At 34.6% G+C, this 27,873-nt stretch overlaps 1 protein-coding gene across 12 annotated transcripts in view; it reads right to left on the bottom strand.

The window, feature by feature from the left end:
- The window catches only part of CACNA2D1 (calcium voltage-gated channel auxiliary subunit alpha2delta 1), a 648,555-nt gene that overhangs the window by 82,588 nt on the left and 538,094 nt on the right, over positions 1–27,873 (bottom strand). For all 12 annotated transcript variants that reach the window (XR_008912227.1, XM_056799476.1, XM_056799477.1 and 9 more), the window contains exons 12-14: positions 26,720–26,824; positions 3,165–3,243; positions 1,452–1,501 (exon numbers count right to left, since the gene is read on the bottom strand). Coding sequence is in view for 11 of the 12 variants with exons in the window: in XM_056799476.1 (XP_056655454.1) it covers positions 1,452–1,501; positions 3,165–3,243; positions 26,720–26,824 (234 nt within the window). In the remaining variant the exon portion in view is untranslated. The remainder of the gene's footprint in view (positions 1–1,451; positions 1,502–3,164; positions 3,244–26,719; positions 26,825–27,873) is intronic.

Below are 27,873 nucleotides of genomic sequence, written 5' to 3'. Positions count from 1 at the left end.
CTATCTTTATGAGGAATGCTTTTTAAGTAGAAATATTCTATTTGTACTCTTCTCCCTATGCGATTTGATTAAAAGCCTTTGTGTTGAACTGATGATATCTCCTGTCTGCCTAGACAAGGGAACAGATTAACAGGGGCTTCTGAGTTAGGATTGTGAGCAAATGTGGCTCCACAGAAAACTTAAACTTGCAGGACTTTCCAAGGAGTCATACACCAGATGCTACATAACGTGCCATAAACATCTCTGAAATTCTTGGGTTAACCATAGACAACTAGTAGAACCATTATGTGAAAGTTCTGATACGTAGTTAGATAAATCCAATAACATAGTACTTGAGGTGTCCTATACTGACTTTACGGTACTTTTGAGTATGTTGTAAAGGGCAGACAATAGTATTATTATAAGGAAAAAATAAAAATTAGTGATCTCAAGAAATTCAAATGGTCTTTCTTGTTACAGAGTGAATTTTGCCTCACTGGAGGTTTTCAGAAGCAGTGAGATGATTGTCATGTGTCACGTATGTTATGGTGGGCTTCCCTCTTAGATATAGGTTTCTCAAAAGGCAACTGAGGTTTCTTCTGTCTATAACTCTATGACTGACACCAAAGCATAGCATAGCGTCTTGGAGTCAGGAAGGCTTGATTCAATTTTATCTCATAAACTTAGTACCTCCGAGAGTATGATCAAATTTTTAAGCCATTCTTTTCCTGAGTTTCCTGATGTCTAAAATGAATGAGGTGACTCAGTCACCTCTAAGTGTTTTAGGGGTTCAAAGCTATCGCTATATGACCTCAGCTCTGTTATGAGACTATGTGTAATTTGGCTTTAATGCTTCTTCTCTTATATAGATATCTACATCTATCTATCTACACCTATCTAATATATCTACACCTATACATAAATATGTATGTTTGGATAGTATATAACATACATGTGTATATTAAATCTACAACATACACACAGATGTTACATAGCTATGTTATATAGATATATGTGTTTTATAATACACATGTTATATGCATATATCATGATGTTTATAGCTACATGTATTGCATGCACATCATATAACAAATGTATATTTACTTTTGTTTATATATCATGCATGTGTTTATAATTCATGTATACATATCTTCATAGCATTCAAAGTCATCATAAAAATCTTTGCAAAGAAAAGTGGCTTAAAATTACACAGTTGAAATTTCAGCTAAATTTCACTAGATTTCTTGTCTATTGTACAAATCTATTATAAAGATAAAAATAAATTTTCATCTTGTTTAAACTGAATATATATTAAATATAAAAATGCTGAAAGAGAAAAACAATCATAAATAAAAATGTTCATGATATTTAATGCATTTTATATGATTTATTATCTTCCATCATGCTTTTTAATTTTTGTATAAAAATAAAATCTTGCTCTTCTGTAAATCAGTTTGAAATTATAATCCTACCTGAGTATTGATTCTTATTGCTCCAATGGAAGGAATTTCATAATAATAACCTGAAATGAACAAAAAATGCACTATTAACAAAAATTAAGGAAATATATTTCTTATACTTACAAGCTAATAATATCTGATTTGTTTGTAGAGAACAAAACAGAACACTAATTCTCTAATTTTTGAAAAGTAATGAATGATTAATAAAATGGAATGATAAATGCAAAAAAGACATTACATCAGACTTCAACTAGTATTTCTTTATATAATATCTTTAAAGATATAGCAAATGTATTTTAATACATGTTTAAAGCAGTAAGGGAACTAAAGTGTAATCTAGTCAATACCCTCATCGAAGGAATGAAATTAATGATTAGAATTTATTTGAAATTGACTAGTATCTAGTGTAATTATCTATTTAAAGTTCATCTTAATAGTAAATATAGCATGTTTCTGATGATCAATAAATATTAAATAAAAAAATTAAAACTAATTTATTCACATCATATTTTTGGGGAAGACGGGATCAAATACTGCTTCTGCTGCAATTTAGCTCAGCAACAGGACAATGGCCAAGTCATAATCTAATGATTTTCTTAGATTACACATTGTGATGAAAGTATCAATTTCTGTTAGTAGAAGGGGTTTCTCACTGTGGAATTTACTAGACTTTTAAACCACAGTTCTGATCCCTACTGATATTTGAACCATAGGGTAGTATTGTGTATTTACATACTTCTTTCATTAAACTTTCATTTGACTAGATAAAGCAATAATTTTCAAGGTAAATTATAGCTTTAATGGTGTTGAAGGAATATATAAAATGGCACTATCAAATTTCTATTAGCCTAAGGACTCACCAGTTTTTGACTCATTCTCCTTATACTACTGCTGGAAATTTTTTTTACCAGTTTAGGATTTTCTCTTATTTCAATTCAATTTAATTCATATTTCTTAAGAGTTCCCTCAGTGCATGGTAGTTATTATCTTAATTTGAACCAGGTCTACACCAGGAAAATGTAGTGAGAAAAATGAAAATCACACTGATATTTCAAGTAGAAGAGAAGGACCTGGGATTGAATTATCCTAATATTTACTTCAACTGCCACTGTAGACTGATCTTAGTGTTGATTTCTCAAAAGATATACTTTGAGTCTTAAGTTTAGCTCAATTACTGTTCAAGATAGACATAACTTATGGATTCTTTGTAAAATTAGTGTGTATAATACTCTGCAAGCCTTCCATTTTACTGCTATAGAAGGTAGCCTCTTATTAAATACATTATGAGGCAGGGTGGTACAATGGAAAGGACATTAGTTCAAGAGAAAAAAAGTTTTTAATCTAAAGGAATAAAGACTGAGTAGGTCTCTGCAAAGGTTTTGAGTGGGGGTGGGGAGTCACTGAATTTAGTTGGAAAAAGATCGCATTTTTAAAATTTTCACTGATAGAACTGAAATTTAGCATTTTCTTCTATTATTTAAAACATTCATGTTGGAAGAGTTCCATAGGCATGGGCAGAGCACCACAAATAGAGAATGGATTCAAATCCGTCCTATGAGGCTAAATACCTGTATAAAATTGGACAAGTCAAAATCTTTCTGTGTCTCAATTTCCTTCTCTGAAAAATAAAAATGTTGGACTAGATGTCCTCTGAGAGTCTTGTCTAGATAAACAATTCTATTAAATAGGTTTATATTATGTATAATCAAAAAATGGTTTAATTACCTTTGTTTTCACAGGCCATCCACTGTATTGGTCCTCTGTCATAATTATGTTGACCAACTGAAAATGTGAATACACGTACCTGAATGAAATGAACACAAAACACACAACTGTTAGATTATTAAGACAATTGAAAAAGAAATTTAAACATGGCAAAAAAATTGAAAGGTGAAAAGGGGAGGTGTGGAAGGCAATACTAGGAAAATCCATTTACATATTTTTCTTCTCTTGATATGAACCAATTAGATTCCAAAAACACTAAGTATGAAGTAAAAAAAAAAGTTCTTAGGCCTAAATCTCAATTTTAAAGTTGTATAAAGCTCCTGGTCTATGAAACAGGGAATTTCTACATCTCACCCAGTTTACCACCTCTTTGATAACTCTATGAAATAAGAAAATACAGTCAAAATATCATTCATTATGAATGTGTTAGTGTGACCCATCAGAATGTTAAAATGCAGTGATTTTTAAAAAATATACAAGTTTATTAGCAAATCAAATTGTAAGGCAAATAAAGAAGTCAGTTCCTCAGCAGTCTTATGGAGAATTTTACAATTAATTAGAATCTAAAAATACATGAAATATATGTAACACTTTATTTCACATATTATTAATAACAATGCTGCCAGATACTCAGTATTCCAATAAATAATCTTAAAATTATTATAATCTTATAACAACATTAAAATTAATTTATCTTTTAAGAGATTGTAAACAAACTGATTTCTAAAGTACTATATATTAATATGTACTAAAGTACTATTCTAGAAGGACCAACTTTTCAGAATACTCAAGGGACAACTTTTTTTAGAATTTAGGCAAAGAATTAAGTATATATGATGAATATTTTTGTTTCAAAATAAAATTAAGATAAAATGTTGGCATCATTTGAAGCACCTGGCCCTTATATTAAAATACAATAATGATAAATCATAATGTTAACATGCATGTGTTATATATAGATATCACATATATATAATCTGTGTTGTATATGTTGTTATATATCATACATATTAATATTGTGTCATATACCACACTCAATGTACAAATATGTAATAATGCACTTAAAATATGATACTCTATAAATATTTAAAATAGAAATTATTCACTTTAACATATACATACACATAAATACATTCAATACTAAACAAATGATTTGTGAAATTATGAAATTTCTATTGGGAAAGGAAAGGAAAAGGAAGGGAAGGGAAAAGAAGTAATTTTTGATATAATTCCAGGCTCTGTGCTTACCCTTTTACAAATATTATCTCATTTGATCCTTACTATGAAACAGTGATGAAGAATGTCACTGAATTTTAGCTAATTCAGAAAAATTAATTAGAGTACTATCTCTAAATCATTCTTCATGTTAATAGAATACATCAGTGAAAAAGACTTTCCATAACTCCTAATTCTGACTTACAACATAAAGGGTAAATGATATATTGCAAGAATTTAGTTTGAAACATATGCCAAGTATCTACTTTGATATAAGATATTTGATATTTTTTCTAGTTATAAGCATTTTCTCTTTAATCCAGGTTCCCAGGACACAAAAATCTTGAAGTTTTTACATCTGATTCTTGTTTATTTAGTGGATAGCAGTTATATAGAAGTAGGGGGTATACTTGTAGGTATTTAACAACTGACTCTCCAAAAAAAATTATGCAGACCATACTTTGAATTACAGTCAGCATTATTAACATTTTATTCATAAATTTTAAGTCTAGAAATTCAGCAATAAATCAAGCCCTGATTTGTAGTATTTTCCAATTTCCAAGGTGTGAATGCTTGTGCCAAAAATTTAATGCTTTTGGCTCCCAAGAACCAACAGAAGTGGGGTCCAGCATCCCCCTTTTTAGATGACACTACAAATCAATAAATAGTTCACTTTAGAAACTGTGGCTATGATTACTTGTGAACAGTTTCATTCAGAACCAGTGACTGAGTTCAGTGTCTTGGTTACTATTTTTCTTTCTACCCTCCTACCCCAGCCCCTCAATTTGCATGGTGATATCTCCTAAAAAAATTTTTCCCCTAGTTTTCCCTCCCCAACTCTAAAGATCTGCACTTTCACTTTGCCTCAGTCCCATCAAAGAATAATCAAAGTCGCTAACTCTCAAGTTTTCCAACTTCAAAATCCATCAGTCTGAATTCTTCTGGGTTCTGAATTCTTCTTCTTCTATCCTTCCATCTCTCACCATGCCTCATCTTAATGAAATCTATTCTCTATCATTACAGAAACCTCTAGTCCAATGGTTCTCAACCTTTCTAATGCCGTGACCCCGCAATACAGTACTTCATGTTGCAGTGACCCCAAAACAAAAAAAAATATTTTGGTGGCTACTTCAAAACTGTAATTTTGCTACAGTTATGATTCGGAATGTGAATACCTGATATGCATTATGTATTCTCATTGCTACAAATTGAGAGGTGGAGAACCGCTGATCTAGTCATTACCCTCCTGCTTATTTTGCCCAACCATCACTCCTGCTCAGTCTACTTCCCTCTCTTTCAGATTGTGGCCCTATAATTAAACTGTGAAATGTACTTTCCAATACTCTTTAAATTGCACCAAATTCTCCCCTTCTTCTAATTGTCCTATTTCTGTCAAAGGTACCCCCATCTTCTTAGTCCAGTCTTCATTCTTATTAACTGCCCATATCTAAGTACTCACCAATCCTTGCTGATTTTACTTAAATAAAATCTCGTATAATTCCTCCATTCTCTCGACTTAGACAACTAAGTTTCAGATCTTTATTACCTTTTGCCTGAACCATTTTTACAATGGTCTCCTAATGGGTCTTTAATTAGCCAGCTTCTCTCCTAGCTCATTTTCATATCCAGCTTCAACATATTTATCAAACTGATGTTCCTAAACCCAAGACCTATCATGTTAGAAGGCCTTCTTTCTGTCCTGTATATGAAATTCCATATTCCATTTCTATGCTTATATAGAGGCCATCTACGAATGCTCTCTCTCTTTAAATCTTTGTCTTACTTTAAATTTCACCTCATGTAAACTTTTAAAAACAACTTTTGCTGATTTTTGCATTTCCCCCCTTTGCATGTACTTTACCTCCCACCTTGATGTTGGTTATCTTTGGAACACATATTCCTCTCTAGGAGAATGTAAGCTGACTGGTCATGGGGACTAATGCATTCATTTTTAACTTGGTAATTCCAGTGTCCACCAGTGATTGATACTGAAGTGAATTGAATTGACTCCACTCACATCAGATAGACAAGGGAAAAAAAAATCCATCTCAGGGGTATGCTGGAGCCAGCTCAGGCTGGCTTACAAGAGCTAATTATTAACTTGTCAGTGTAAGCATTTATATATCACTAATCAGAAGACACTAGAAATTAAGTCTTGACTGTCTTGTTGATTCCTAGACTTAAGGAACCCATAGTGAAAATGTTAATAATGCAGATTAAACTGAAAAGTATGTTGTGTGTCCTTTCCCATATTCCTCCCACCTCCACCTCCAAACCAATTGTTAAACATTTACCAGAACATCCCTGCCTACTAGGATTGAATTTCCAGGTTTTCCCTGGCCAACAGTGTAAGAAGCCGCTTGGCAGGAAATATTTAAGAAGAGTTTAAATTACCAACAGGGTAATTTTGTTAATTTTTCAACCTAACAGAAAAACAATTCCTTGTGCCTTTTTTTTTGTTGTTGTTCTTTTCACTCTCACTGACTAGTGACTAGACTCTGGTTAGCAGATTCTTTCTCTCTCATCCCTGAAACAAACAGTATTGAGTTTTCCTTTCTGTCATTCAAAGATGAATCTTCTTTCTCTGGTGAGGGCATTTTTCCAAGATAGAATGACTTACATAATTTTGATTAAAGCAAAAAAGAAAATTTATTCTTAAACAATTTTGTTACCCTTAACTCAAAATTCAATTTAAATTTAATATCTTTAACAGAATTCCCATGAGTGTGAGGCCAAGAAGAAATGTCATAAGCTTTAGGAATGACTTGAGCCTCTTTCACAAGTGAAGTTTTGCTTGTATTTATTAAGAAATATATTTTTTGTTGCTCTGATTAGGTATGCTCTGTATTTTCTCTTGCTTTTAAGACACAGCTTTTATTAATATACTTCCTTCTATGGTTTTTATAGGAATCTTCTCCATATAGGTTCAAACTAAAATAAAATGGTGGTTATACATATCACTTCCAAACAACTAATTTCAGTAAAGGAAAGAGGCTCCTTATAAGAAATCTATAACTTCATTGAGTTTATAAGAAAAAAGCAGATTAGTACCAATGGAACCTCATAACTATGTTATACTTGTAAGTAGATTTATTCTCACCAAAGATAGAAAGGGAAATCAAAACATTTTTTACAACCAAAGGCTGAAAAGCAAAGACAAAGGGAAACTTTGTGAAATCATTATATCTGGGTCTAGGAAAAGCATGCATTTTCAACACTGAAGAAACTGTCTAGAGCCAATGTTTGAATGATGCTATCAGTCAAATAGTCTGCAGTCAAGGCCATTCCCTCTTCCCTGCAAAAAGTCAAAATAGCCAGATTCGTTTATATGCATATGTTTTACTTCAAATGCATTGCCTTTTTCTCATGTATTTGTTTACATGAAGCTAGCAAAGGATATTACAGATAAGACAGGGCAGGAACTTGGCTAGCTATAGAAGTGTACACCCTGTCATATTTAATTCTGGTTGTTTTAACTTTTTTTTTTCCAAATGTCCCAAAGGGAAAAGAACTTAGTCCAATGTTTTTATCTGTTGTTTTATTCACTATTTACAACGGGCCCGCTGACTTCCTATCAAAATTGATTTTGCTTGAGGAATTATAATTGCTCTATTAAATAGTGTTCTTTACCTCCTCTCCTAATTTTCACTTGTCATCATGTAGATGTTTTTCTAAACCTGTTTTTCCCCACTTAAAATATTAATTGTCTAGGCTCAAAATCAGTGAATGCCTACAAATAAATAAAACAATCTACAGATGCATTTGTTTTGAAAAAATTATAACACATTTTGCTTTATTAATAAAATGAGTGGAAGCATTATAATTGAGATCTGTACAAGGTCACTTGATTCAGACAGTGTGGGTAGAATGGAAAGAGAATTACAGGCTGGTTTCAGAGGAACTGATTTCAAATCCTATCTTTGACCCCAATACTGGTGTGGATAAGTACCATAATCTTCATGAGCTTTTTTTCTTATCTTTTAAATTGGGACCCATGACAAATGCAGATTGAAATATACCATTTCTTCACTTTATTTCCTCTATTCTTTTTTTTTTTACAACATGATGAACAGGGCAATATGTATTATATGATAATATATGCACAACCTATATCAGATTAAGTACCTTCTTGGGGAGGAGTGGGAAAAAAGAATGAGACATGGTTTTTGGACATAGATAATGTGAGGATTTCTTTCTCCTAGATAAGTGTGTTTGTTGTTGTATATTTATTATAAATCATGTGATATATATCATTGTTACATATTATACTCTGTGATATGTAAAGAATAAATGGTAACTTACAAAAAATAAATTAAAAAGATGTTTTTGCTAGATGACCTGATCGTTACTTAGCTTTGATCTGTGGTCCTAAATATGTGTGAATTGTCTGTCATTGATTTTACAACCAGAAACAACTCGAAATCACATAGTACAACATTCATAAGTATACCCCCATGGTTAGATAACGTGCCCAAATTAACTTACTGTTCATAGACACAGTATGTTTTCCTTCCCTTTCTTCCACTGCAATGATAAACTACGTATTCCTTTTCAGAAATTTAATTATTCAACAAGGGTTCTATTTAAGAGCATTTTCTGTTGATATTCAAAATGGAGACATTGCGAATACCCCATTTCTGCTGCCCCTTACCACCGCCACTCATTTAATTATTACAAACAGAGATGAACTCGTCTTTCACAAAATCTTTCAGCAGATCCCCAAAGAGGTCTAGTTAAATGCCTGCACGCTTATTTAAAAAGTTTAAAGGTACATTTGTCATGTGTTCTATGCTAGGCAGGTAGAAATTGAAGTTAATTAGTGTAAGAGAACTGGTTTCTCAGTGCATTCCCTCTGTATTCCACTGTAGATAGGAGGCTTGGTTTCAATTGTTCCATATTGTATTACTGCCACCCTGTGGAACAGTTAATGAACTATCTGGAGATTGTATTGGTCAAAACCTAATAAGGAAAGAATGCTTGGCTAGGATTTTTTTTCCTGACCTAATTTACTAGTACATCTCATTTTTTTCTTTGCCTAAAATGTTTGGGGGTGGGGAAGCATAAATGACATATCCATATCTTGTAAAAAAGAAATGATTTAGAATTTTAAATGACATGTGGATGTCAAATGCTCTCTATTTTTGATGTCTATATCTCACATCTTTATTAGTCATTTGCAGTCACTTAATACAATATTAGCAATACATGTGTGTATATACATATTAATAGTTACACATATACATAAACATATCCATATTTATAAATGCCATCAGATATATTTCTAGCTATTTAATGGATAAAACTTCCGAGTATGAAATGAAGCCTTTCAAAACTAAACCTAATGCAAATTTTAGACTACATTTACTTAAAGAGAAAAAACACTTTTTGGAAGGGAGAACCCTATACAGATGTGTGGATAAAATTTTATTAATCATAAGCTAAATATAAATAATTTCACTATATATATATATATATAACTCAAATTGAGCTTTAAATAATTACAAAAATTCAATTTTATTCAAAATCTGTGCTTTGGGTTTTCACAATTTTGATTTTACAGACCTCAGAAAATTTTTTATTAAATACTACCTGAATGGGTACTTTAATAACTTTAGGACCTTAAGTAACTTGATTGGTTGATTAAAATAACTTTGAATTAGGGCTTGTATCAGGAACTATTTTGAGGTAGATTTAAAAAAAATAAAAAAGATGGTCAGCTATGTGACTCATTGGATAGAGAGCCAGGCCTGGAGATGGAAGGTCTTGGGTTCAAATGTGATCCCCAACACTTTCTAGCTATCTAAGTCTGAGCAAGTACTTAATCCCAATTGCCTCGCCCTTACCACCCTTCTGTCTTGGAAGTGATGCTTAAAATGTAACCCTTACTAAGATGTAAGGGTTTAAAAAATAAAATTAACTACCTTCTCAAAATATTATGTCCATCCCTGCCTTTATCTTTTAGTACTTTGCTTCTTTCCTCTGATTCTTCTAGCATGAAATGCCTGCATGCAATAAAATATTTTCTCAAACCACAAGGTCAACCTGGAAAAAAACAAATTTAGGCCATAGGAGCTTCCCATTTCCCAGCAGAAACTAGTTACTGGAAATTGTCACCTCTGCAATTATCAGTTACGCAAAGGTCAAGTTTAATTTTATAATAGGCAAATCTCCAAATAGCAAATGGAAATGTGACTATAAAGTAATGAAGGCAATAAAGTTGAAATACAAATATCAGATATCAAAACATACTGGAAGACATGAAGTCAGAGATGGGTCTTTATCATTTTACTGTGCTTACTACAATTTAATCACATTGGCATTCATCCTACAACAACACTGTTTTGCATTGAATATTTTGAAAGAAACTTTTCCAGAAATTTCCACAATTTGCTAATGTACTATAATCCAGATCTGTTGAATACTTATCATTTGTTGTGTTATATGGTTCTGCATAAATAAAAGCAGACCAAGTATTTTGGGGCTTTTTCCATACATTTAAGAGATGTTCAGAGTCTGAAGACTGTAATGCATCTCACAACCTTGCAGATTTGATTCTTTTCTCCTGCTGAAGAATATAAAGAACCAGTTCCTCAGTTCCCATGAATTTAGTTACCATCTGTATGCTCATGATTCTCAAATCCATCTTTCCTATCTCAATCTCTCTGCTTATCTTTAATCTATCGTCTCTCCAACCGTTTTTCAGATTATCCGTGACTGGATATCCAGTAGACGTCTTAAACTCAGTATGTCCAACATGAGAAGCATCTTCTTTCCCCCTAAAGCCTCCCTCCCTCCTATCTTCCCTATTACTGCAGAGAGCGATCATCTTTCAAGTTCCTCAGGCTTGCAATGTTAGAGTCATCTTGGATTATTCATTATCTGTCACCCCTCCTATCCAAGCAGTTGTCAAGGTCTGTCATTTCACCTTTTACAACCAAAAGATATCGAATATGCCCCCTTCTCTCCTGACACTGCTGTCACTCTAGTGCAGGTGCTCATCACCACATGCCTTAATTATTGTAAGAGCCTGTTAACAGGTCTGCCTCTTTCAAGGCTTTCCTCTCCGTATAACCACTAAAGTGATTTTCCTAAAATCCAGTTCAGATCATGTCACTTCCCCTCCCCATCAGTAAATTCCAGGGATTTCCTTCCTATGACTTTCATGAGCAAATACAAAATGCTCTGTTTATCTTCATAACCCACCCCCCCCCACACACACACACCTTTCCAGTCTTCTTACACCACTCTTGAATCCACTGACACTAGTTTCCTAGCTGTTCCACAGATCTGAGCTCTGGGTATTTTCTTTGTCTATCTCCCATATCTGGAATATTCTCCATCCTCTACTGAATACTGAACACAATTGTTTCCTTTAAGTCCCTACTAAATTCCCACCTTCTCCAGGAAGTCTTCCTTAACCCTTCTTAATTCCAGTGCTTTCTCTCTTTTATTTCCTATTTATCCTACATATAGTTTGCTGGGTATATATTTGTTTACATGTTGCCATTAGACTGTAAGTTCCTTGAAGGCACACACTATCTTTTATTTCATTTTGTATCCCTAATACTTGTGCCAAACACATAGAAACATAGTTTAATAAATATTTATTGACACATTCTATAATACAAGTATTACTCTATATGAAGGTGGCCCTAAGGTCTAGTTCAAAGTCTAAACACTTGTCATGCTGACTCCTACTGGCACCATATTCCTACTACCCACAGCTACAGATCCAAATTATAAATAATTATTCTCTTGTGGTACTCTGACTCTCCGATGGTACTTTATTTCTTACCCACACAAGTACTATTTCATCTTAGTTCATGGTTTCCCTCTCTCATTACAGTGATACCTTCTACTGTCCACACTACTTACATATAGTCTTTCAAAAGATGATTTTTTCCCATCTAGTTAAACTTCATCATTGAGGACATATTCAAATTCACCTTTAAAAAGTCTTATATTAGCAGCTCCAGGAAGTTTTGTGCCTGTCACAGTCTTGGGGAATTCCTTTGCCCATATCTTTAAAGGCTGGTACATAAAGATTATCGAGTAAAAAAAAGAGGATTTGGCTTATTCTAAGTTAAGGGGCGATAAAATGGGGGCAATAAAAGGTTAAGGCTATTGCTAAATGACATCCAGCACCGGACCTGAAAGAATACCTCAAAGAACTGGCCTTTTAAATTTTCCATTGCTGAATTAAACATGTGTTTTAGCAAAATGTAGACAGTGTCTGAATGATGAATAAATTGGCTCCTTGATTCCTACCAGTCTAAATTCTACCGGGAAGTTTAAATTTATAAGGAATATTAACCTTAAGAAAGGGGCATGCTATTTTACTATTTTCCTTCTAAAACAAAAGGAAATTTATAGTAATGGCACATAAAACAGCACATTAAGGCGAATCAAGTGTTTGTCAAGGAAGATTGTGTCAAGTGACTTCATTTCACAGACCAGATCTTTCCCTGTGAAGATAATCTGAAAACAAATCTAGCATTAAATCACACAAATTTCTCAAATTTACCCAAATCTGTTATGGTGGGGACATAAAATACTGAGTGTCCGAAACATATTCAATGTCTTGGTATTTAATAGACCTGCTCTGAGTTCCTGATATGTTTCATCAATAGTAAAATATCTTAAGATTTCATTTTTAAAAATTTGATAAAGGAATCAATAAAATAAAAAAGAAGGAACAATTTAGAATCCAAATATGGCTCCCCAGCTATATTGTTCACTTGAGCTGCTAGCATTTCTTTAATAATCTCAGCTTTGGAGTTCAGTACCATCTGCTCACTGTGTATGGTGTTAAGAATGCTGTGAATTTCCAGCTATTTTTAAAAGCAAATTTACATATTAAGAAATTACTCTGACTACAAAAGCTTGGATTTTTCATATCAATAAGTTACTATGCTATACTTCCCCTGCATACACCATAAGAATTAAAATTCAGTTTGAGTATATTTTTGAAAAAAATTCTCTTCAGCCATTAAATATACTATGCTAGCTCTAAGTAGCATACTACTAAGCTTGCTTTAAAAAAAAATAAATGAAGAAACTATTATCCTATGATCTGGCATTTCAATTTATGGGAGAAATGATCACATCAGTCATTTAGCTTAAATTAATTATAATAAATTGCCTCCATATTTTAAGATAATAAGAAAAAATTTTCCACCCCATCACCATTTCCGACTTTGTATATTTACAAGAGTTGACAAAGAAGTGATAAGCTTTGGGCACACTGTATTTCTAAATAATATACAACGTTGATATTAAGCCTAAGTATCATCAGCTGAGAGGTGACTGTCTTGGAGAGGTCAGTAAACAATCAGCAGAGTGATTTATTTCAGATGCCCTTCTTGGGTAATTCAAAATATTTCACTGTCAGTGACACTGAGAAGATTCATTTTAAAAAGAAAGGCTCTTCTGATTGGGGTCAAGGGGAAGAGGCCATCCACAGAACTTCCCACAACATATATTTCACTTCACTCCATTTTTATGTACCAAATAATGAATAAGGTTGCTCTGCTCAGGATATGACAAATTAAAATTTCAATTAAGAATACTAATTAATTAGAAAAATAAGATGAGAAAAAGCTTGAAAAGAGATGGCATTTTAATACTTTTTCTTTGTGAGAAGCACAAAACTATTGAGGTTTTAGACATTTTGAATATATAATAAGTATCAAATAATTAAAATCACTAAGTTCCCATAGGAAAATTTAAAGTACATTTTTATATTCTCTGTATAATACAATTCATTTTACAGAATTTGTAATTAATGTCACATTTGAAATATTTATACAAGCCTCAATTTTGGTAAATTTGTTTTTCTCTCGAGTCTTAAGACACTAAAGTTTTGTGATAATTTTTTAAAAAAGTTTGTTATACTTCTCCCATGAATCTGAAGTACTTTTTAATAGTTTTTCTCATTAATCATCATAATGTGTTTGTTAAGTAGGAAAGCAATGTTTTTGAGGAAAAGTTGTATGCAGCAATACAAATAATTCCTCTGATCTAATTACCTGCGTGACTTTGAGTAAGCCAAGAAGTTTTGTTTTTCATTTTCAGTTGTGACTTACTGACGCTTTGTGGTTTTCTTGGCAAAGATACTGGAATGATTTGCCATATCTTTCTCTAGTACATTTTACAGATGAGGTAACTGAATCAAACAGTGTTAAATGACTTGTCCAAGATCACATAGCTAGTGTCTGAGGTCAGATCTGAATTCAGGAAAAGTTTGACAACATTAAATAAATTGTTTCTGTGTACCCTGTACTGTGCTACTAGTGGAGGATAAAAGGAGAGCAAAAACAGTTCTTGTCTTCAAGGAGCTCATAATCTTATGAGGATGACGACATATAAACATCTATATATATGTTTATATCATTCATATAGATGTAGTATGTATGTCTGTGTACACATATATGCCTATGTGTTTAAAATCTTCATAAAGTACAAGTCTGATTATGTAACCTCCCAACCCCATTCAATAAACTCTAGTGTCTCCCTATTACCTCCAAGTTGAAATATAAAAAGGTCCTTTAAAGTTCTTTGTAACCTAATCCATATATATATGTGCATGTGTATGTGTGTATGTACATAAAAATATATTTATATGCACATACATGTATATGTGTATATATATGTCTGTATTCCTCCAGAGGTAAGAATTTAGCTCAGCCCTGAAGGAAGACAGGAAGAGGAGATGAGTTCATGAAGAGCTTTAAAGGAAGGATTTATATTTGAACCTTGAAGTATTTGGGAAGCCATTAGAGTTCACTGAATAAGGAAAGGTAGCAGGATTACATCATCAGACTTGTGCTTATGGTGGACTGCTATGATACAAAAGAATTCTTGAAAGAAAACATGCTGTTTTCTTTTCTTTTCTTTTTTAAACCCTTACCTTCCATCTTGGAATCAATACTGTGTATTGGCTCCAAGGCAGAAGAGTGGTAACGGCTAGGCAATGGGGGTCAAGTGACTTGCCCAGGGTCACACAGCTGGGAAGTGTCTGAGGCCAGATTTGAACCTAGGACCTCCCGTCTCTAGGGCTAGCTCTCAATCCACTGAGCTAACCAGCTGTCCTCAAACATGCTGTTTTCTATGGGGGCAAAAAGAGATGGACTGGAATGTGAAGAGGTTTGAAGTGGGGAGAATAATGAAAGGTTGTGTCTATGTGAGGTGATGAGGTTTTGTACTAGGGTAGTGATGGTGAACCTTTTAGGGACCTATCCTGTGCCCTACTGCACCTCCCAGACTGCATGCCCATGCCCACCCCACTATGTCCCAGCCCCCATCCCCCTGCATTGAATGGGCTTGGAAGGGCAGGCTCCTTGCCAGCTCTAGTTTGGAGAAGCCACCACATGCAGCCATGGGGTCCCTCCCCTTTATCCAGCTGCCCTGAGGGCTGGCTGAGCAGTGGGGCTACTGCAAAGCTTTAATGGACCAGGAAGATGGAGCAAGGCTAGAGGGTAGAGACCTTCCCTTCTGCATTTGGGGCCAGCTTGTGCCCCAGGGGAAGCTGCCTCCTACAGCCCCACCTACCTATTGGGCTGGGAGGAGGGAGGGAATGCAGCTAGCCTTTGAGGGACAGGGTGACCCCCACCCCCACTGGAGGCTGACCAGGAAGGAAGGAACAAAAGTAAAGATCTGGTGTTGGGAGAGGAGCCCCTCCTCTGCCACCCCCTGCAGCCCCTAATCCTAGGCAGGATGGGAGAAAGGGAGGGGCATGGCCCAAGTGCTTTGCTCAGGGGAGGGAGTAAGTCCAGAGGGACAGGGAGGGATGGATAGGGGGAAGGGATCAAGTCTGCAGGTGATAGTCTTGGGTGCCCATGGAGAGGTCTCTGCATGCTGTCTTTGGCAATACATTCACCATCACTGTACTAGACTGGTGATAATGTCAGGGGTGAGAAGGATGATTATACAAGAGATATTAACAAGGTAGAAATGACAGGACTCGGCAGTGGATGGGAGACAGTGAGAAGTGAGGAGTTAAGGATGCCACTGGGTATATATCTAATAGCAGGTTTGCTTGACCCTTAGAATGACTATAAATAGAGATGCAATTGAAACATTTCAATCTTATTTTAAAGAGCTTAAAATACTTAATACTGTGCATACAGAAACTCAGCACTGGATGCCTTGGCTTAGCCTTTCAAAAAACAAACAATCTTAGTAGGAAAGAATTGTGATATGGTTAAATCACTTTTCCCCCCATGGCTTTGCTCTTGTCTGTTTTGGAAGATTGGCAGAGAAAACAGATGTTTGGCGGATAGTTTCCCACGAGTATTATGTTCTTCACCAACTCTTGAAAAATAATTGTTAAATTTTCCTTTACACAGTATATAAAAAAAAGCAAAAACACAGAACTGTGGCTTTCTGAAGGCTACTTTTAAAGGACATATGCTATTGCTTTCTATTTCCCATCTGGCATCCTAATTGGGAGAATTGTCAATGTTGTTTCTACATATATTTTAAAATAAAAATACTGGTAACCTTTAGAATGAATAATATCTTTCTCCTTGGAGGATAATTCCTTTTGCAATTAATTATTTCACCGTGAGAAATACTTAATAATAATGGTGGCTATTATCTGTTTTATCATTTTTCTTCCTTTTTCTATTCCATCAGTTTTATTGGTAATTCTGAAAGTTCTAAAATTTTCAAGAATTTTAGCATCTTTAGTGTTCATGTCCAGTTTTAATTAACTCTAAATCTACTTGAAAAGAGCAAACTTCTCTTTAGACAGATAAAAGTAGCGTGCCTTTATATTCTGAAGAGGCCTATGCCAAGTCAAATACTTTTTAGTTTTCCACTGATCCTGGGAATTATCTTCATCAATGTTATGTCTGGTACTAATTTTCTCCCTTCTCCCTTCACCTGTTTGGACTCGATTATACTGTTCATCTCAGTTTGGCACTGTTTGTAAGGAATTCCTGCTCATGAGTTAGCCTGTGAGAAATGGAAATGTTATAGGTAAAGATTGGGAGGCACAGATTTTCTAATTTGACACAGCTGTGTCAGTAGACTAACAGAGATGTAATTTTAAAGTGATACCGATCTACAATTAGCCAGATTAGCGTCCAAGAATAGCAGTTCTCACACACACAAAATCAAACAAACATTTTAATACTCTTATTTCTTGAACTTTTCACCCTTGTTAAAGTGTGTCATACATCTGCTGTCCTCATTTAGCCACTTATACTGATGAATCCCAGTTGCCCTACATTGGAATGCTCTGAATTATTTCTAATGTGATGTGGCTGGCAACATACCTAAAGATTCAATGTACCTAGTGATGTCAAATAGAAAGCAATGGACAGCAAAATGGATTAATAAAATAATGGCAGGATTTCAAGAATTTTACCATGATTTTGAAATCTAAAACTTTAAAAAATAAAAAAAAAATATACCTAGCTTTTAATGGGGAGCATCAATTTAAAGAGTTTATTTTCTGATGAAATCATGATGATATGCCTTTGGTATATATCTAATTATCTGTGAATTTGTCTTAAGAAACAGGTAGGTGCCTCAGTGAATAGAGAACTGGGTCTGGAAGAACTGAATTCAAATGTGGCCTCAGATACTTATAAGCTATGTGAACTTGGGCAAGTCACTTAACCTCTTTTTGCCTTAATCCACTTGAGAAATGGTAAAGCATTTCCAGTATTTTTATCAAGAAAAGTTCAAGCACAGTAAGGTCAATGGAGACACAAAGAGTAGGATACAATAACAACAAATCTGTTTTGCCACCCTCATCAGACCTTAAAGTTAATGAAGGCAGAGATCTTTTTGTCTCCTCCATGGTTTTGTTTTGCAGACCTTAAAGCAGTACATACATGGTAGCATTTGTTAATTATTATATCATCTCATAAAAGATGCTTAGTATATGTCTGAATTAAATTGAATAGAGCAAGTAAAGGAAATACATTAGATTTCTAAGAAAATGGACATGTAAGAGATGGAAATTTAGTGTTTTGGAAGTTCTAAATAAGTAAGTCAACAGGAGTAACTTTACAATTGTGTCAGAATCTTGGATAATATGAGAATTTTATGACTGAGTCTGAATCAGTTAACTTGCAAAGATACTCAAATTTTATACCATAGACTATAGAAAAAATAGTCAAATAGAAGTAGATGTTAAAAATTAAACAAATATAATCATTGTGGTGTCATTTTTATTATTCATTGTTTTAGTTTTAAAGTCAGTATTTTACTAATAATTTAAAAGAAAACCTACATTGTTTTTACGGAGGCAGAAAAAGGACTAGATGCCCCCCTTCAGCTTCATAATGCATTAATTTCTATTAAAGATTTAACATTCTTGAGATCTTAATTTCTTTTATTAAATAACTCAGAGAGCATACTAGCAATTATTTAATTTCAGGAGCTATGTGCTTTGCAAAGAGATTGACACTATTAACTTTAATAATTAGTAGGAAACTTTGATTGGGTTATTTAGAGATTTTCTTAATGGTAGAAACTTGAAAACTAATTGAAAGGACTAAGAATAAATCAAAGTAAAACAAGTTTAGCAGTTCATCACATGAAGAATACTTGAGTCAAAGTGAAATTGTGCCTGTGTTACTTTTAAGCTAAATTATTTGGGGCAAATTACTTTGTATCTCTGGGCTTGTATCCTTACTTGTGAAAAGAGGGGGAGAGAGGGATAGAGGGAGAGAGACAGAGACAGAGACAGAGACAGAGACAGAGACAGAGACAGACAGACAGACAGAGACAGAGAGAAATATGTTTGGAGAAAAAAAATTGTAAACCTTCAAGTTTCAATGGAATGTGAACTTGTACTTTCAGATTTCTTCATTTATTTATTTATCTTTTACCATTTAAACTCTACTCTCAGCATTGATCCAGTGATAGGATGAACCAATTTAAACATTTTTGAAAGTCATGTTCCTGCATTATCATTATAAGAGGAGAAAGGTTTTTTCCCATAATTCCTATTATCACACAAAAAGCATCTACAATAAATGTCATAAGAAACAAGCAGGAATTTTTTCATTTTTAATTATTATCTTAAGGATCTTTGAAGAATTATTGGCAATGAAATATATTGGTGGTGATTATTATTTTTAAAACCTTTACTTTCTGATTTAGAACTAGTACTAAGTATTGGTTCCAAGGCAGAAGAGTGGTAAGGACTAGGCAATTGGGGTTAAGTGACTTGCCCAGAGTCACACAGCTAGAAGTGTCTAAGATCAAATTTGAACTCAAGACCTTTTATTGCCACGCCCGGCTCTCTATCCACTAAGCCACCTAGTTGCCCCTTAAGTACACTGATTAATGATAGGACATGCTATAAACCAGGTAGGTTTCTATCTGAATTCTCACTGGTAAATAATATTATAAAATAATAATATTTTAAAAATTGCATTTGTGCTGTTATTTGATATAGACTTAAATATAGTGGGGTAGATATCTTCCAAAATTCCTTGTTGGTCTCAATTTAGAAAAGCTATTGCCAGAATTCACCTTTGATGATTTTGAGATTCCAAAAAACTATAAACTTGAAGGCCACATCCAGAGTTTCACAATGTGACATATTTAAACATCATTTGATCATTCTCTTTTTCCCTCTATACTGCAAGAGATGGCCCTGCACCTTGCCAAGTCTCACCACAACCTTTTATTCTCTTGATCTGATCTCCTTCGAAAGAGCTTGCTCATTTGATTGTTTCCTCTTTTGCATTTTGAATCAATCTCTTAAAACCCACAGGATCCATCTTTTTGGCCTAGAAACATGTCTAGTCTCTCCTAGCCTTTAAAACAAACAAAAAATCCTTTTACTTAACATGGTTTCCATTTTCTTGTCTCCTACACATTTTTCAATAATTTGCAATATGGCTTCTAACTTTCCAGTCAACTGAAATTGTTCTTTCCAAGATTACTGATGATGTTTTAGCTGCTCTGTACCAGTAGCCTTTTCTCCACTCACATTTCTAAATCCCTATGGATTTGGACACTATAATCCATCTACCCTTTTGCTTCTATAGCATTTTAATTCTCTCTGTCTCTCCTTTCATTTACAAAGTGTGGTCATTCCCAAGGCTCTCTTCTCTTAGTCAGTCTCCTTAGTGATCTCATTGTGTTCCTTAATTATAATCTCTGTGTAGATTACTTCCAATTTACATAGCCAGCTCTTCTCTTTCTCCCTTGAACATTCTCTTAAATAGTTAAAAACTATTAAATATTTTATCTGTGTATCCTGTAGGCATATTAAACTCAACATCTCTAAAGCAAAGATCCATCCCTCTTCCAAACAAGCCCACTGCACTTCCAATGATTCAGTCCTCCTTGTTTGTGATTTGAGTTACCCATGACTTTTCTACCTTCCTCATACCCCACGTTTAATCAGTTGAAAAGTCTGCTTGAATCTATTTTCAAAATATTGCTCATAACTTTCTTTTAAAAGAATCTCTTTATCTCTATTCACTGAAATACTATACTCATTACTTCTTGTGTCTATTGAAATAGTCCTAAATGTACCCCCAGCTTCCAATCTTTTGCCTTTCTAATCCAGCCCACCAGTGTTGCCTAACTCAGATAGAAATAAGGGTCATTAATTCATACATTAGGATTTCTGTGGACCACATATTGACTTAATTTCAAAATGTTACATTGTTATTCAGTCATTTCAGTTGTGTCTGACTCCCTGAGACTCTAGTTAGGGTTTTCATGGCAAAGATACTGTAGTGGTATCCTATTTCCTTCCCCAGCAGACTTTACAGATGAGGAAACTGAGGTAAACAGGGTTAAGTGACTTGCCCTCAGTCACACAGTTAGTATATATCTGAGGGCAGATTTGAACTCAGGTTTTCCTGACTAGTGCTCTAGTCTCCATGCCACTCGGTTACCCAAAAGATATTATTATATGGGTTTTATTATATATTCATATATTGTGTTAAATATTTTCCAATCACATTTCAGTCTGTTTCAGGCCACACTTAAAAGGGTGGTAGGACAAGTGCAGCTCTCAGGCACTGAATTTTGCACCTCTGCTCCATATAATAGACAAACGAATGCTCCCAAAACACAAATATGATCACTGTCTTACCATAGAGATAAAATCTACTCTGGTTCCCTGTTGCCTCTAGGATGAATTTTAGATTTCCTAGTCTTTTTTTTTCCAAATTATTTCTCTTGACACATTACTCTGTTCCCATCAGCCTATTATTAATTGTTCATCATTCATAACATTCCAACTCCAATCACCATATCTAGTCATACCTGGTTCCTCATGCCTGGAATGTGCTCCCTCTGCAACTCCATTTTTTTAGGATAATAGCTTTTTTAGAACCCATGGGAGGCTTCCCCTGATTCCTTCAAATATTAGGGTTCACTTCTTCCTGAAATTACTATTTTTTTACTTATATAAGTATAGGCTTTAAACTGTCAGGAGAAAAGAACTGATTTCCTCTTTTTTTTTTTTGATCCTTGGAGTCTAGCCAGTGCTATTTATTTATTTATTTAGTGAAAGTTCACTTGAACAGTAAGTACATGATGTATTCATATAGTTAAACCTACATCAATTAAGTGACAACAAAGTTTGCCTCAGTTTCCTCATCTGTAAAAGGATCTGGAGGAGACAACAGACCACTACAGTGTTTTTGCCAAGCAAATGACATCACAAGAGTTGGACACACTGAAAGTACGTACACACACACACACACACACACACACACACACACACACGTGCATGTATGTGTCTTCTTGGCTCCAGCACAAACTTTATTACATATATAAATATGTAGGTATTCATGTCTTATAAAATTATGTCTGTCTTATGTCCCTCTCATAATATGGATCACACTGACCCTCTCAGGGCTGTGTTTTCTCTATTCTATTAGGATGTCAGGTCCTTAAAGTCAAGGACAGTCTTTGCTTTTGTATTGGCATCCATAGCGCTTAGCATAGTGTCTGACACATAATGAAGGTGTGCTAAATGCCTTTTCTATTTGTCTTTCGATGAACTCCTATTTTAATGCTTCTGAAATCTTGGTATTTTCTAATTCACAAACATATCAGATTCTTGGTAGAATAAATATATTAAAATAATAAACAATAAAATAGTAAATTTTATTTTTATATATTTATAACATATATATAATAAAAAATAAACAATAAAATAGTAAATAATAAAAAATAATAAACAAAAAATAGAACAACTATAAAGTATCTACATTGAAAATAATTTTATGTTCCCATAATGGCTCAGCTTGAAAACCTTCGTCATTCTCTTTCAATCTCCATTCTTGTTTCTCTCTCCCTCTCTTCTTTTCTCCCTCTCTCTTTTCCTTTCCCTCCCTTTCTCCCTCTCCCTCCATCTCTGTCTCTGTCTCCCTCTGTCTGTCAGTCTGTCTCTATCTATTTCTCTCTGTCTCCTTGTCTCTCTGTCTGTCTCTCTTTCTTTCTCTCTTCCTCCCCATCCCCCGGAGGCACAGACTTTATTCTGACATGCTATTGAGTAGCAGTGACTGCTATCATTGGGGTAACACAATTATTAGGGGGGCCAAGGACAGTCACCGTAGGGCAGGTAGAATGGGTAGAGGGTGGGTAGTTCATGTTATGCTATAACAGCTACTTTCTTAGGAAGGCAACACTGTTGAGAGTCAAGACAAGGGTCTGGTGTTTCAGCCTACTGTGAACATTGAAGCCATCTGCTGGCATCAGGTTGTTGGTTGTCAGGTTGGTAGAGCAGAGACGATGCTCTGAGGCATCTCTTCATGTACATTACCAAGGAGTCCAGAGTCACCAACAAGTATCTTGGTGCTGAGGTCATCCGTTCCAAGGAATCTATTGTGTGAGGGTCATCTGGCATCACCCTGACTGTCGGGTCCACCCTGAGGCCCAGCATGTGACCTTCATGGGCAACATAACTAGTAGCTGGCTGGACTCCATGGGCCGTGGGCAACACCACCTGCTGGGTGCCTGCCTCCTCCTCATCCCCCTTCAATTCAGCCTCCACATAAATGCCGAATTCATGTCTCCAAAGCAAAGCATGACGTTCCTCTCTTGCTCAATAATCTGCAATGACTCTGTATTGCCTTTTTGATAAAATACGAATTAATCTGCAAAGCTTTTCAAGACATTTACATCTAGCTTCTGCCTCTATTTCTAGACTGGCTACATACTCATTTCTGCCTCTCGTGGACTCTGTACTCCAGCCTAACAGATTTACTTGCTATTTCCTACGTATGACATTATGCTGTCTAATTGTCCCGATATAAGCTTCTTGCACCCGTGCCTGGAATATTCTCTCTCCTCACCTCCACTTTCTAGGAAGTCTACCTCTCCCCAGGACTGAACTCAAGGGCTACCTCCTTTAAATTGTGAAGTCTTTGTGAACAGCAACTTATTTCACACTTGTCTATGTATCCCCGATACCTGCTGTAGTGTCTAGGACATGGACCCTTAATAATATTTGTTGATTTTTTGCTTCAAGGTCCTTACCGGATTCTGCACTTCTTAGTGGATCTCTGAAATGACACTTTATTTACACATATCTATATATCTTTATTTACTTTGTACATAGGGTGCCTTCCAAGAGTAGAAAATAAACTCAGGGCAGGCGCTGCCTCATTTTGTAGCCCAAGCTCCTCACATGTTTTGACATTATATAAAGGCTTTTTGAATTAGATTTTTTTTTTTAAAGCAACAGAAAACTCCCATCAATTTGATGACATCATTGAATTTCATCAGTGGAAGGAGACTTAGAGGTCATGTGATCTAATCTCTTTTCACAGATGAAAATATTGAGGTGAGAAAGGCTCAGTTACTTGTCTAAGGTCATACAGTGAACAAATGGCAGAGCAGGAACTTCTGACAACCAGTCCAAAGTCATTCAACATTTATTAAGTACATGAAGCCTGCGTTGTGCTTGAGGCATGTGATAGAGCCAGTCCCTGGGGACACAGAGATGACGAATGGCATTGTCCTTGCTTAATCAAGATGAGAAGGGTATGGCAGGGGGACCTCCATAAGGACAATAAAAGGCAAAGGCAATAGAAGCGTTCAGACAAAATGCGAAAGGAAGGGAAAAAAGGGGGAGGCTCTGGAAGGTCTCAAGAAGAAGGACCATGGGGAGATGGGTGGCATTGCAGAGGCGTTACAGGCAGGACTCTGGCTGTGTGAGTGTAGCAGCTTGGTCCTGTTCTAACATATAGGGACAGAAGGCAGAGACAGAAAGGGAATAGCTACTCATCCATCTGCCCTGGCTGCAGTGTAGAGTGTATGAAGGGCAGCAAGTTGAAACAAGGTTCAAAGTGAAAGGATCCTTGATGACTTGCTGCCGATCCTTTCACATCCCTGTAATGAGAACACACCCTACACGTTCTGTTCTCTAATTGCCATTTGTGCAAAAACTGTGCTCCTCTTCAGACAATGAAGACATGCTTCAAAGGGCAAAACCCAGACCTGATAGATGTAGTTGTAGCATTCATTGCAGCTTTTAAAAGGAAAGTACTTGAACTTGAACAAGATTTAATGCAATATTAAATTAGTTTGGTTGAAGGGGGTCAAAATACAAAAGGCAGGTTTATTTAGCATTTTCCCCCTAAAAATCTCTATGACCAGGGATTTACCACACACTTATTATAGGATAATAATTTGTGTTTACAATGATGATTCTAAGCCACTCGCTTCTCAACTACTAAAGGGAGATTAAATTACATTTTATATACCTTTAACGTTAACTGAATTTTACTGTATTTGAACTCATTGAATAGCATAATGAATGCATGATTGGCCTCATTGCCTTGCTCAACTTCTCAGAAGAGTTGATTAGAAGGATCACTCCGTGCTCGGATCATGACAGATAATAGATGATTTAATGATAATTATAACTGAGCTGATGCATCTATATCTAGGTATTTATTAGGTATATCTCTACTGAGCACATTGAACACTATTGTTTGATTCTGGTATCCTTTTTAGAGAGAAACATCCTTTTTCATTTGGCTGCCTCATAAAAGTGCCACTTCGTACTTTTTAATAAGAAGTGGAGATCGTAGAGGGCAAATGTTTGCAATTGGGATTCATTTGTTTTGAGTGTTGCTTTACTACAGATGGGATACATATGTTGGTAGATGTTAGAAGGGATCGGAAAGTTTTACAAATCCACCCCATGTATTAGAATGGCTACCAGTGTGGACAATACAGCATACCATCAATCACGCTAGCAACTGATTTTCAAACACTTCAACTTTCACACTGTTTCAATATTGTTGCTGACCTCTTTGCTTTAAAGTGGGTGAAGAGTTGGATTTGGAATCTGAATTTAAAGGGAAATTGGTTACAATTGCAGATAGCTTCACACTGATCGTGTACAGTTTAAATCCTAAAAATGAGTGTAGGGTAAAAGAGGCTATATAATTTAGTATGACTTTTTAAAAAATTCTTTTTGATATGAAATATGCAATAATTTCCCTTTTAATGACAGTTTGTTTCTAATTCCTTTTCATTCTCTTAAATGATTCCTGTCTGTAAGTTACTCCATCTCCATGTCCATGTGACTGTTTCTGTGTCTCCCCATTTTTCTGTATCTGTCTCTGATCATTCATTTTTTGTTTTGTATTGTTTATGAAACCTATAGAGATATGAATAAGGTCTCCACTTCTGCACCTTACACTCTCAGTAATATAAAAATCGGAACCTATGTTTCAACCTATATTATCAAATTTTTGTTACCTAGAAAATGTCAGGAGAAAAGAAGGAACTTTCCAGTATCTTGTAGGAGGTTTCTGAGAAGGCAGAATAGGAACTGAATGAGATGAAATGGCAAAGAACAACTGATAGTGCTTTTTCTTTTGACATTTTCCACATATACTATTATATATAATACACATATGTTAGTGTGCATGCATATATTTATATCACATATATGTTCTATGTGTACACAAGTAAAATATGTGCTTATCATACCTATCTTATTTAACTAGATTTATTTACATGTTATCTCTCTGTAGATAAACTGTAAGCTTTCTTGGAATCAGTCACTTTTGTCTCTGTATCCTCAGTACAGAGTGAGATCTTAATAAATGCTTGTTGATCATTTGATAGGGGTGGATTGAAAATTATATGGTTGAAGGGGAAAATCTACATACAGGGTATCCCAGACCCACTCAAAAATTGAGGAAACAATGCTGAACTCCACTAGACCATGCCATCTCATCTATCTCAAATATCAATTATTTTTAATTCTAGAAATGACTTCATCCTCCTAGTCTTGGTGACCAATATTTTTCCAACCACTTCTTTACTCCCATTCCCAACCAAAAAGAATTAGAAGATTTTTTTTAACATGGCAACACTGTACTTACTTTTTTGTCTTTATTGTATTTGGCGAAAATCTCTTGTGCTCTCTCTTCACCTCCATCCGTAAACAACATGATGATCTTATTACAGTTGGCTCTAGAAACATTGTACTGTAAAATAGATGTATAATGAATTATTCACAATTATGTTTAGGAGACAAAAGAGCACATAAAAAGTAGCAACCAGGAAAATAATTTCTATCAAGATCCATTAACTCACATTTCATATATTTATTCCTCCATCCAGGTTTTTAACATCTTCTCCAAGTACAGAAAAGTAAGACAACACATGAACTTAATCTAAAAGATCTTGGAATAATTTTATCTCCAAGCCCTGAAGAGTAAAAAAGTACTCCTACAATTATGCAAAAGACTTTTATGGAAAGAAATTAAAAATTTTTTTATTTGTGAAAATACTGAGTATCAAAGAGCTAGCAAATTAATCAACTCTTTTTAAAAATCTAAATATTGTAGTTTATAAACATATGCTCTTATGATTATGATTTATTTTAATCCTTATGTAAAACTTAGAAGTTTAGGCATGTTGGGAATTTCCTTTAATTCCCAATTATCAGAGGAGAAATAAGCCTTACTTTTTGCTGTGGAAAGAAAATCATGTGGAACTGTAACTGAACAAAAACTCTTTTCATTCATTAAGTGATATCATTTTATTCTAGAATTTTGCAGGAATCAATTTTAAGATAGTATTACAAAATTGAAACTATTGGTATGAGTGAGTTTTAATTAAAAAAAAGTGTTTGTCTTTTCTAAAGATTTGCCACTTTTAAAAGATGGGTCAAATTTTGTGAATAATCAGTTTGGAAGTAAAAGGAAAGACTCTATGATCTAAATATTCCTGTCATAGGTTTACTGATACTGATACCTTGAATTCCACCATTTACATCCTTTGTTTAAAACTTTGTTATCTGTTAAATTGTTAAAATCTAGCATTAATATCACATGTACATAATCAAGTCCTTTCTTGAGAATAGATATTGACTGGAAAGAGGAAAGGCATGACAGTATTGGGATTTAGTGTAGGTGAGGAGCAAACACTAAAGAATATTTCTATCTATACTATCTGGGATTAACATTGTTCCTAATTTTTTAAACACTAAATTCTCCACTATATCAGAGAATATTATAGTAAAATTTTCAGT

Source organism: Monodelphis domestica, chromosome 5 (genome assembly GCF_027887165.1).
Source record: "Monodelphis domestica isolate mMonDom1 chromosome 5, mMonDom1.pri, whole genome shotgun sequence".
NCBI lineage: Eukaryota > Metazoa > Chordata > Mammalia > Didelphimorphia > Didelphidae > Monodelphis > Monodelphis domestica.
Note: the sequence above shows the minus strand (reverse complement) of the source record. Positions and strands in the feature narration are given on the sequence as shown.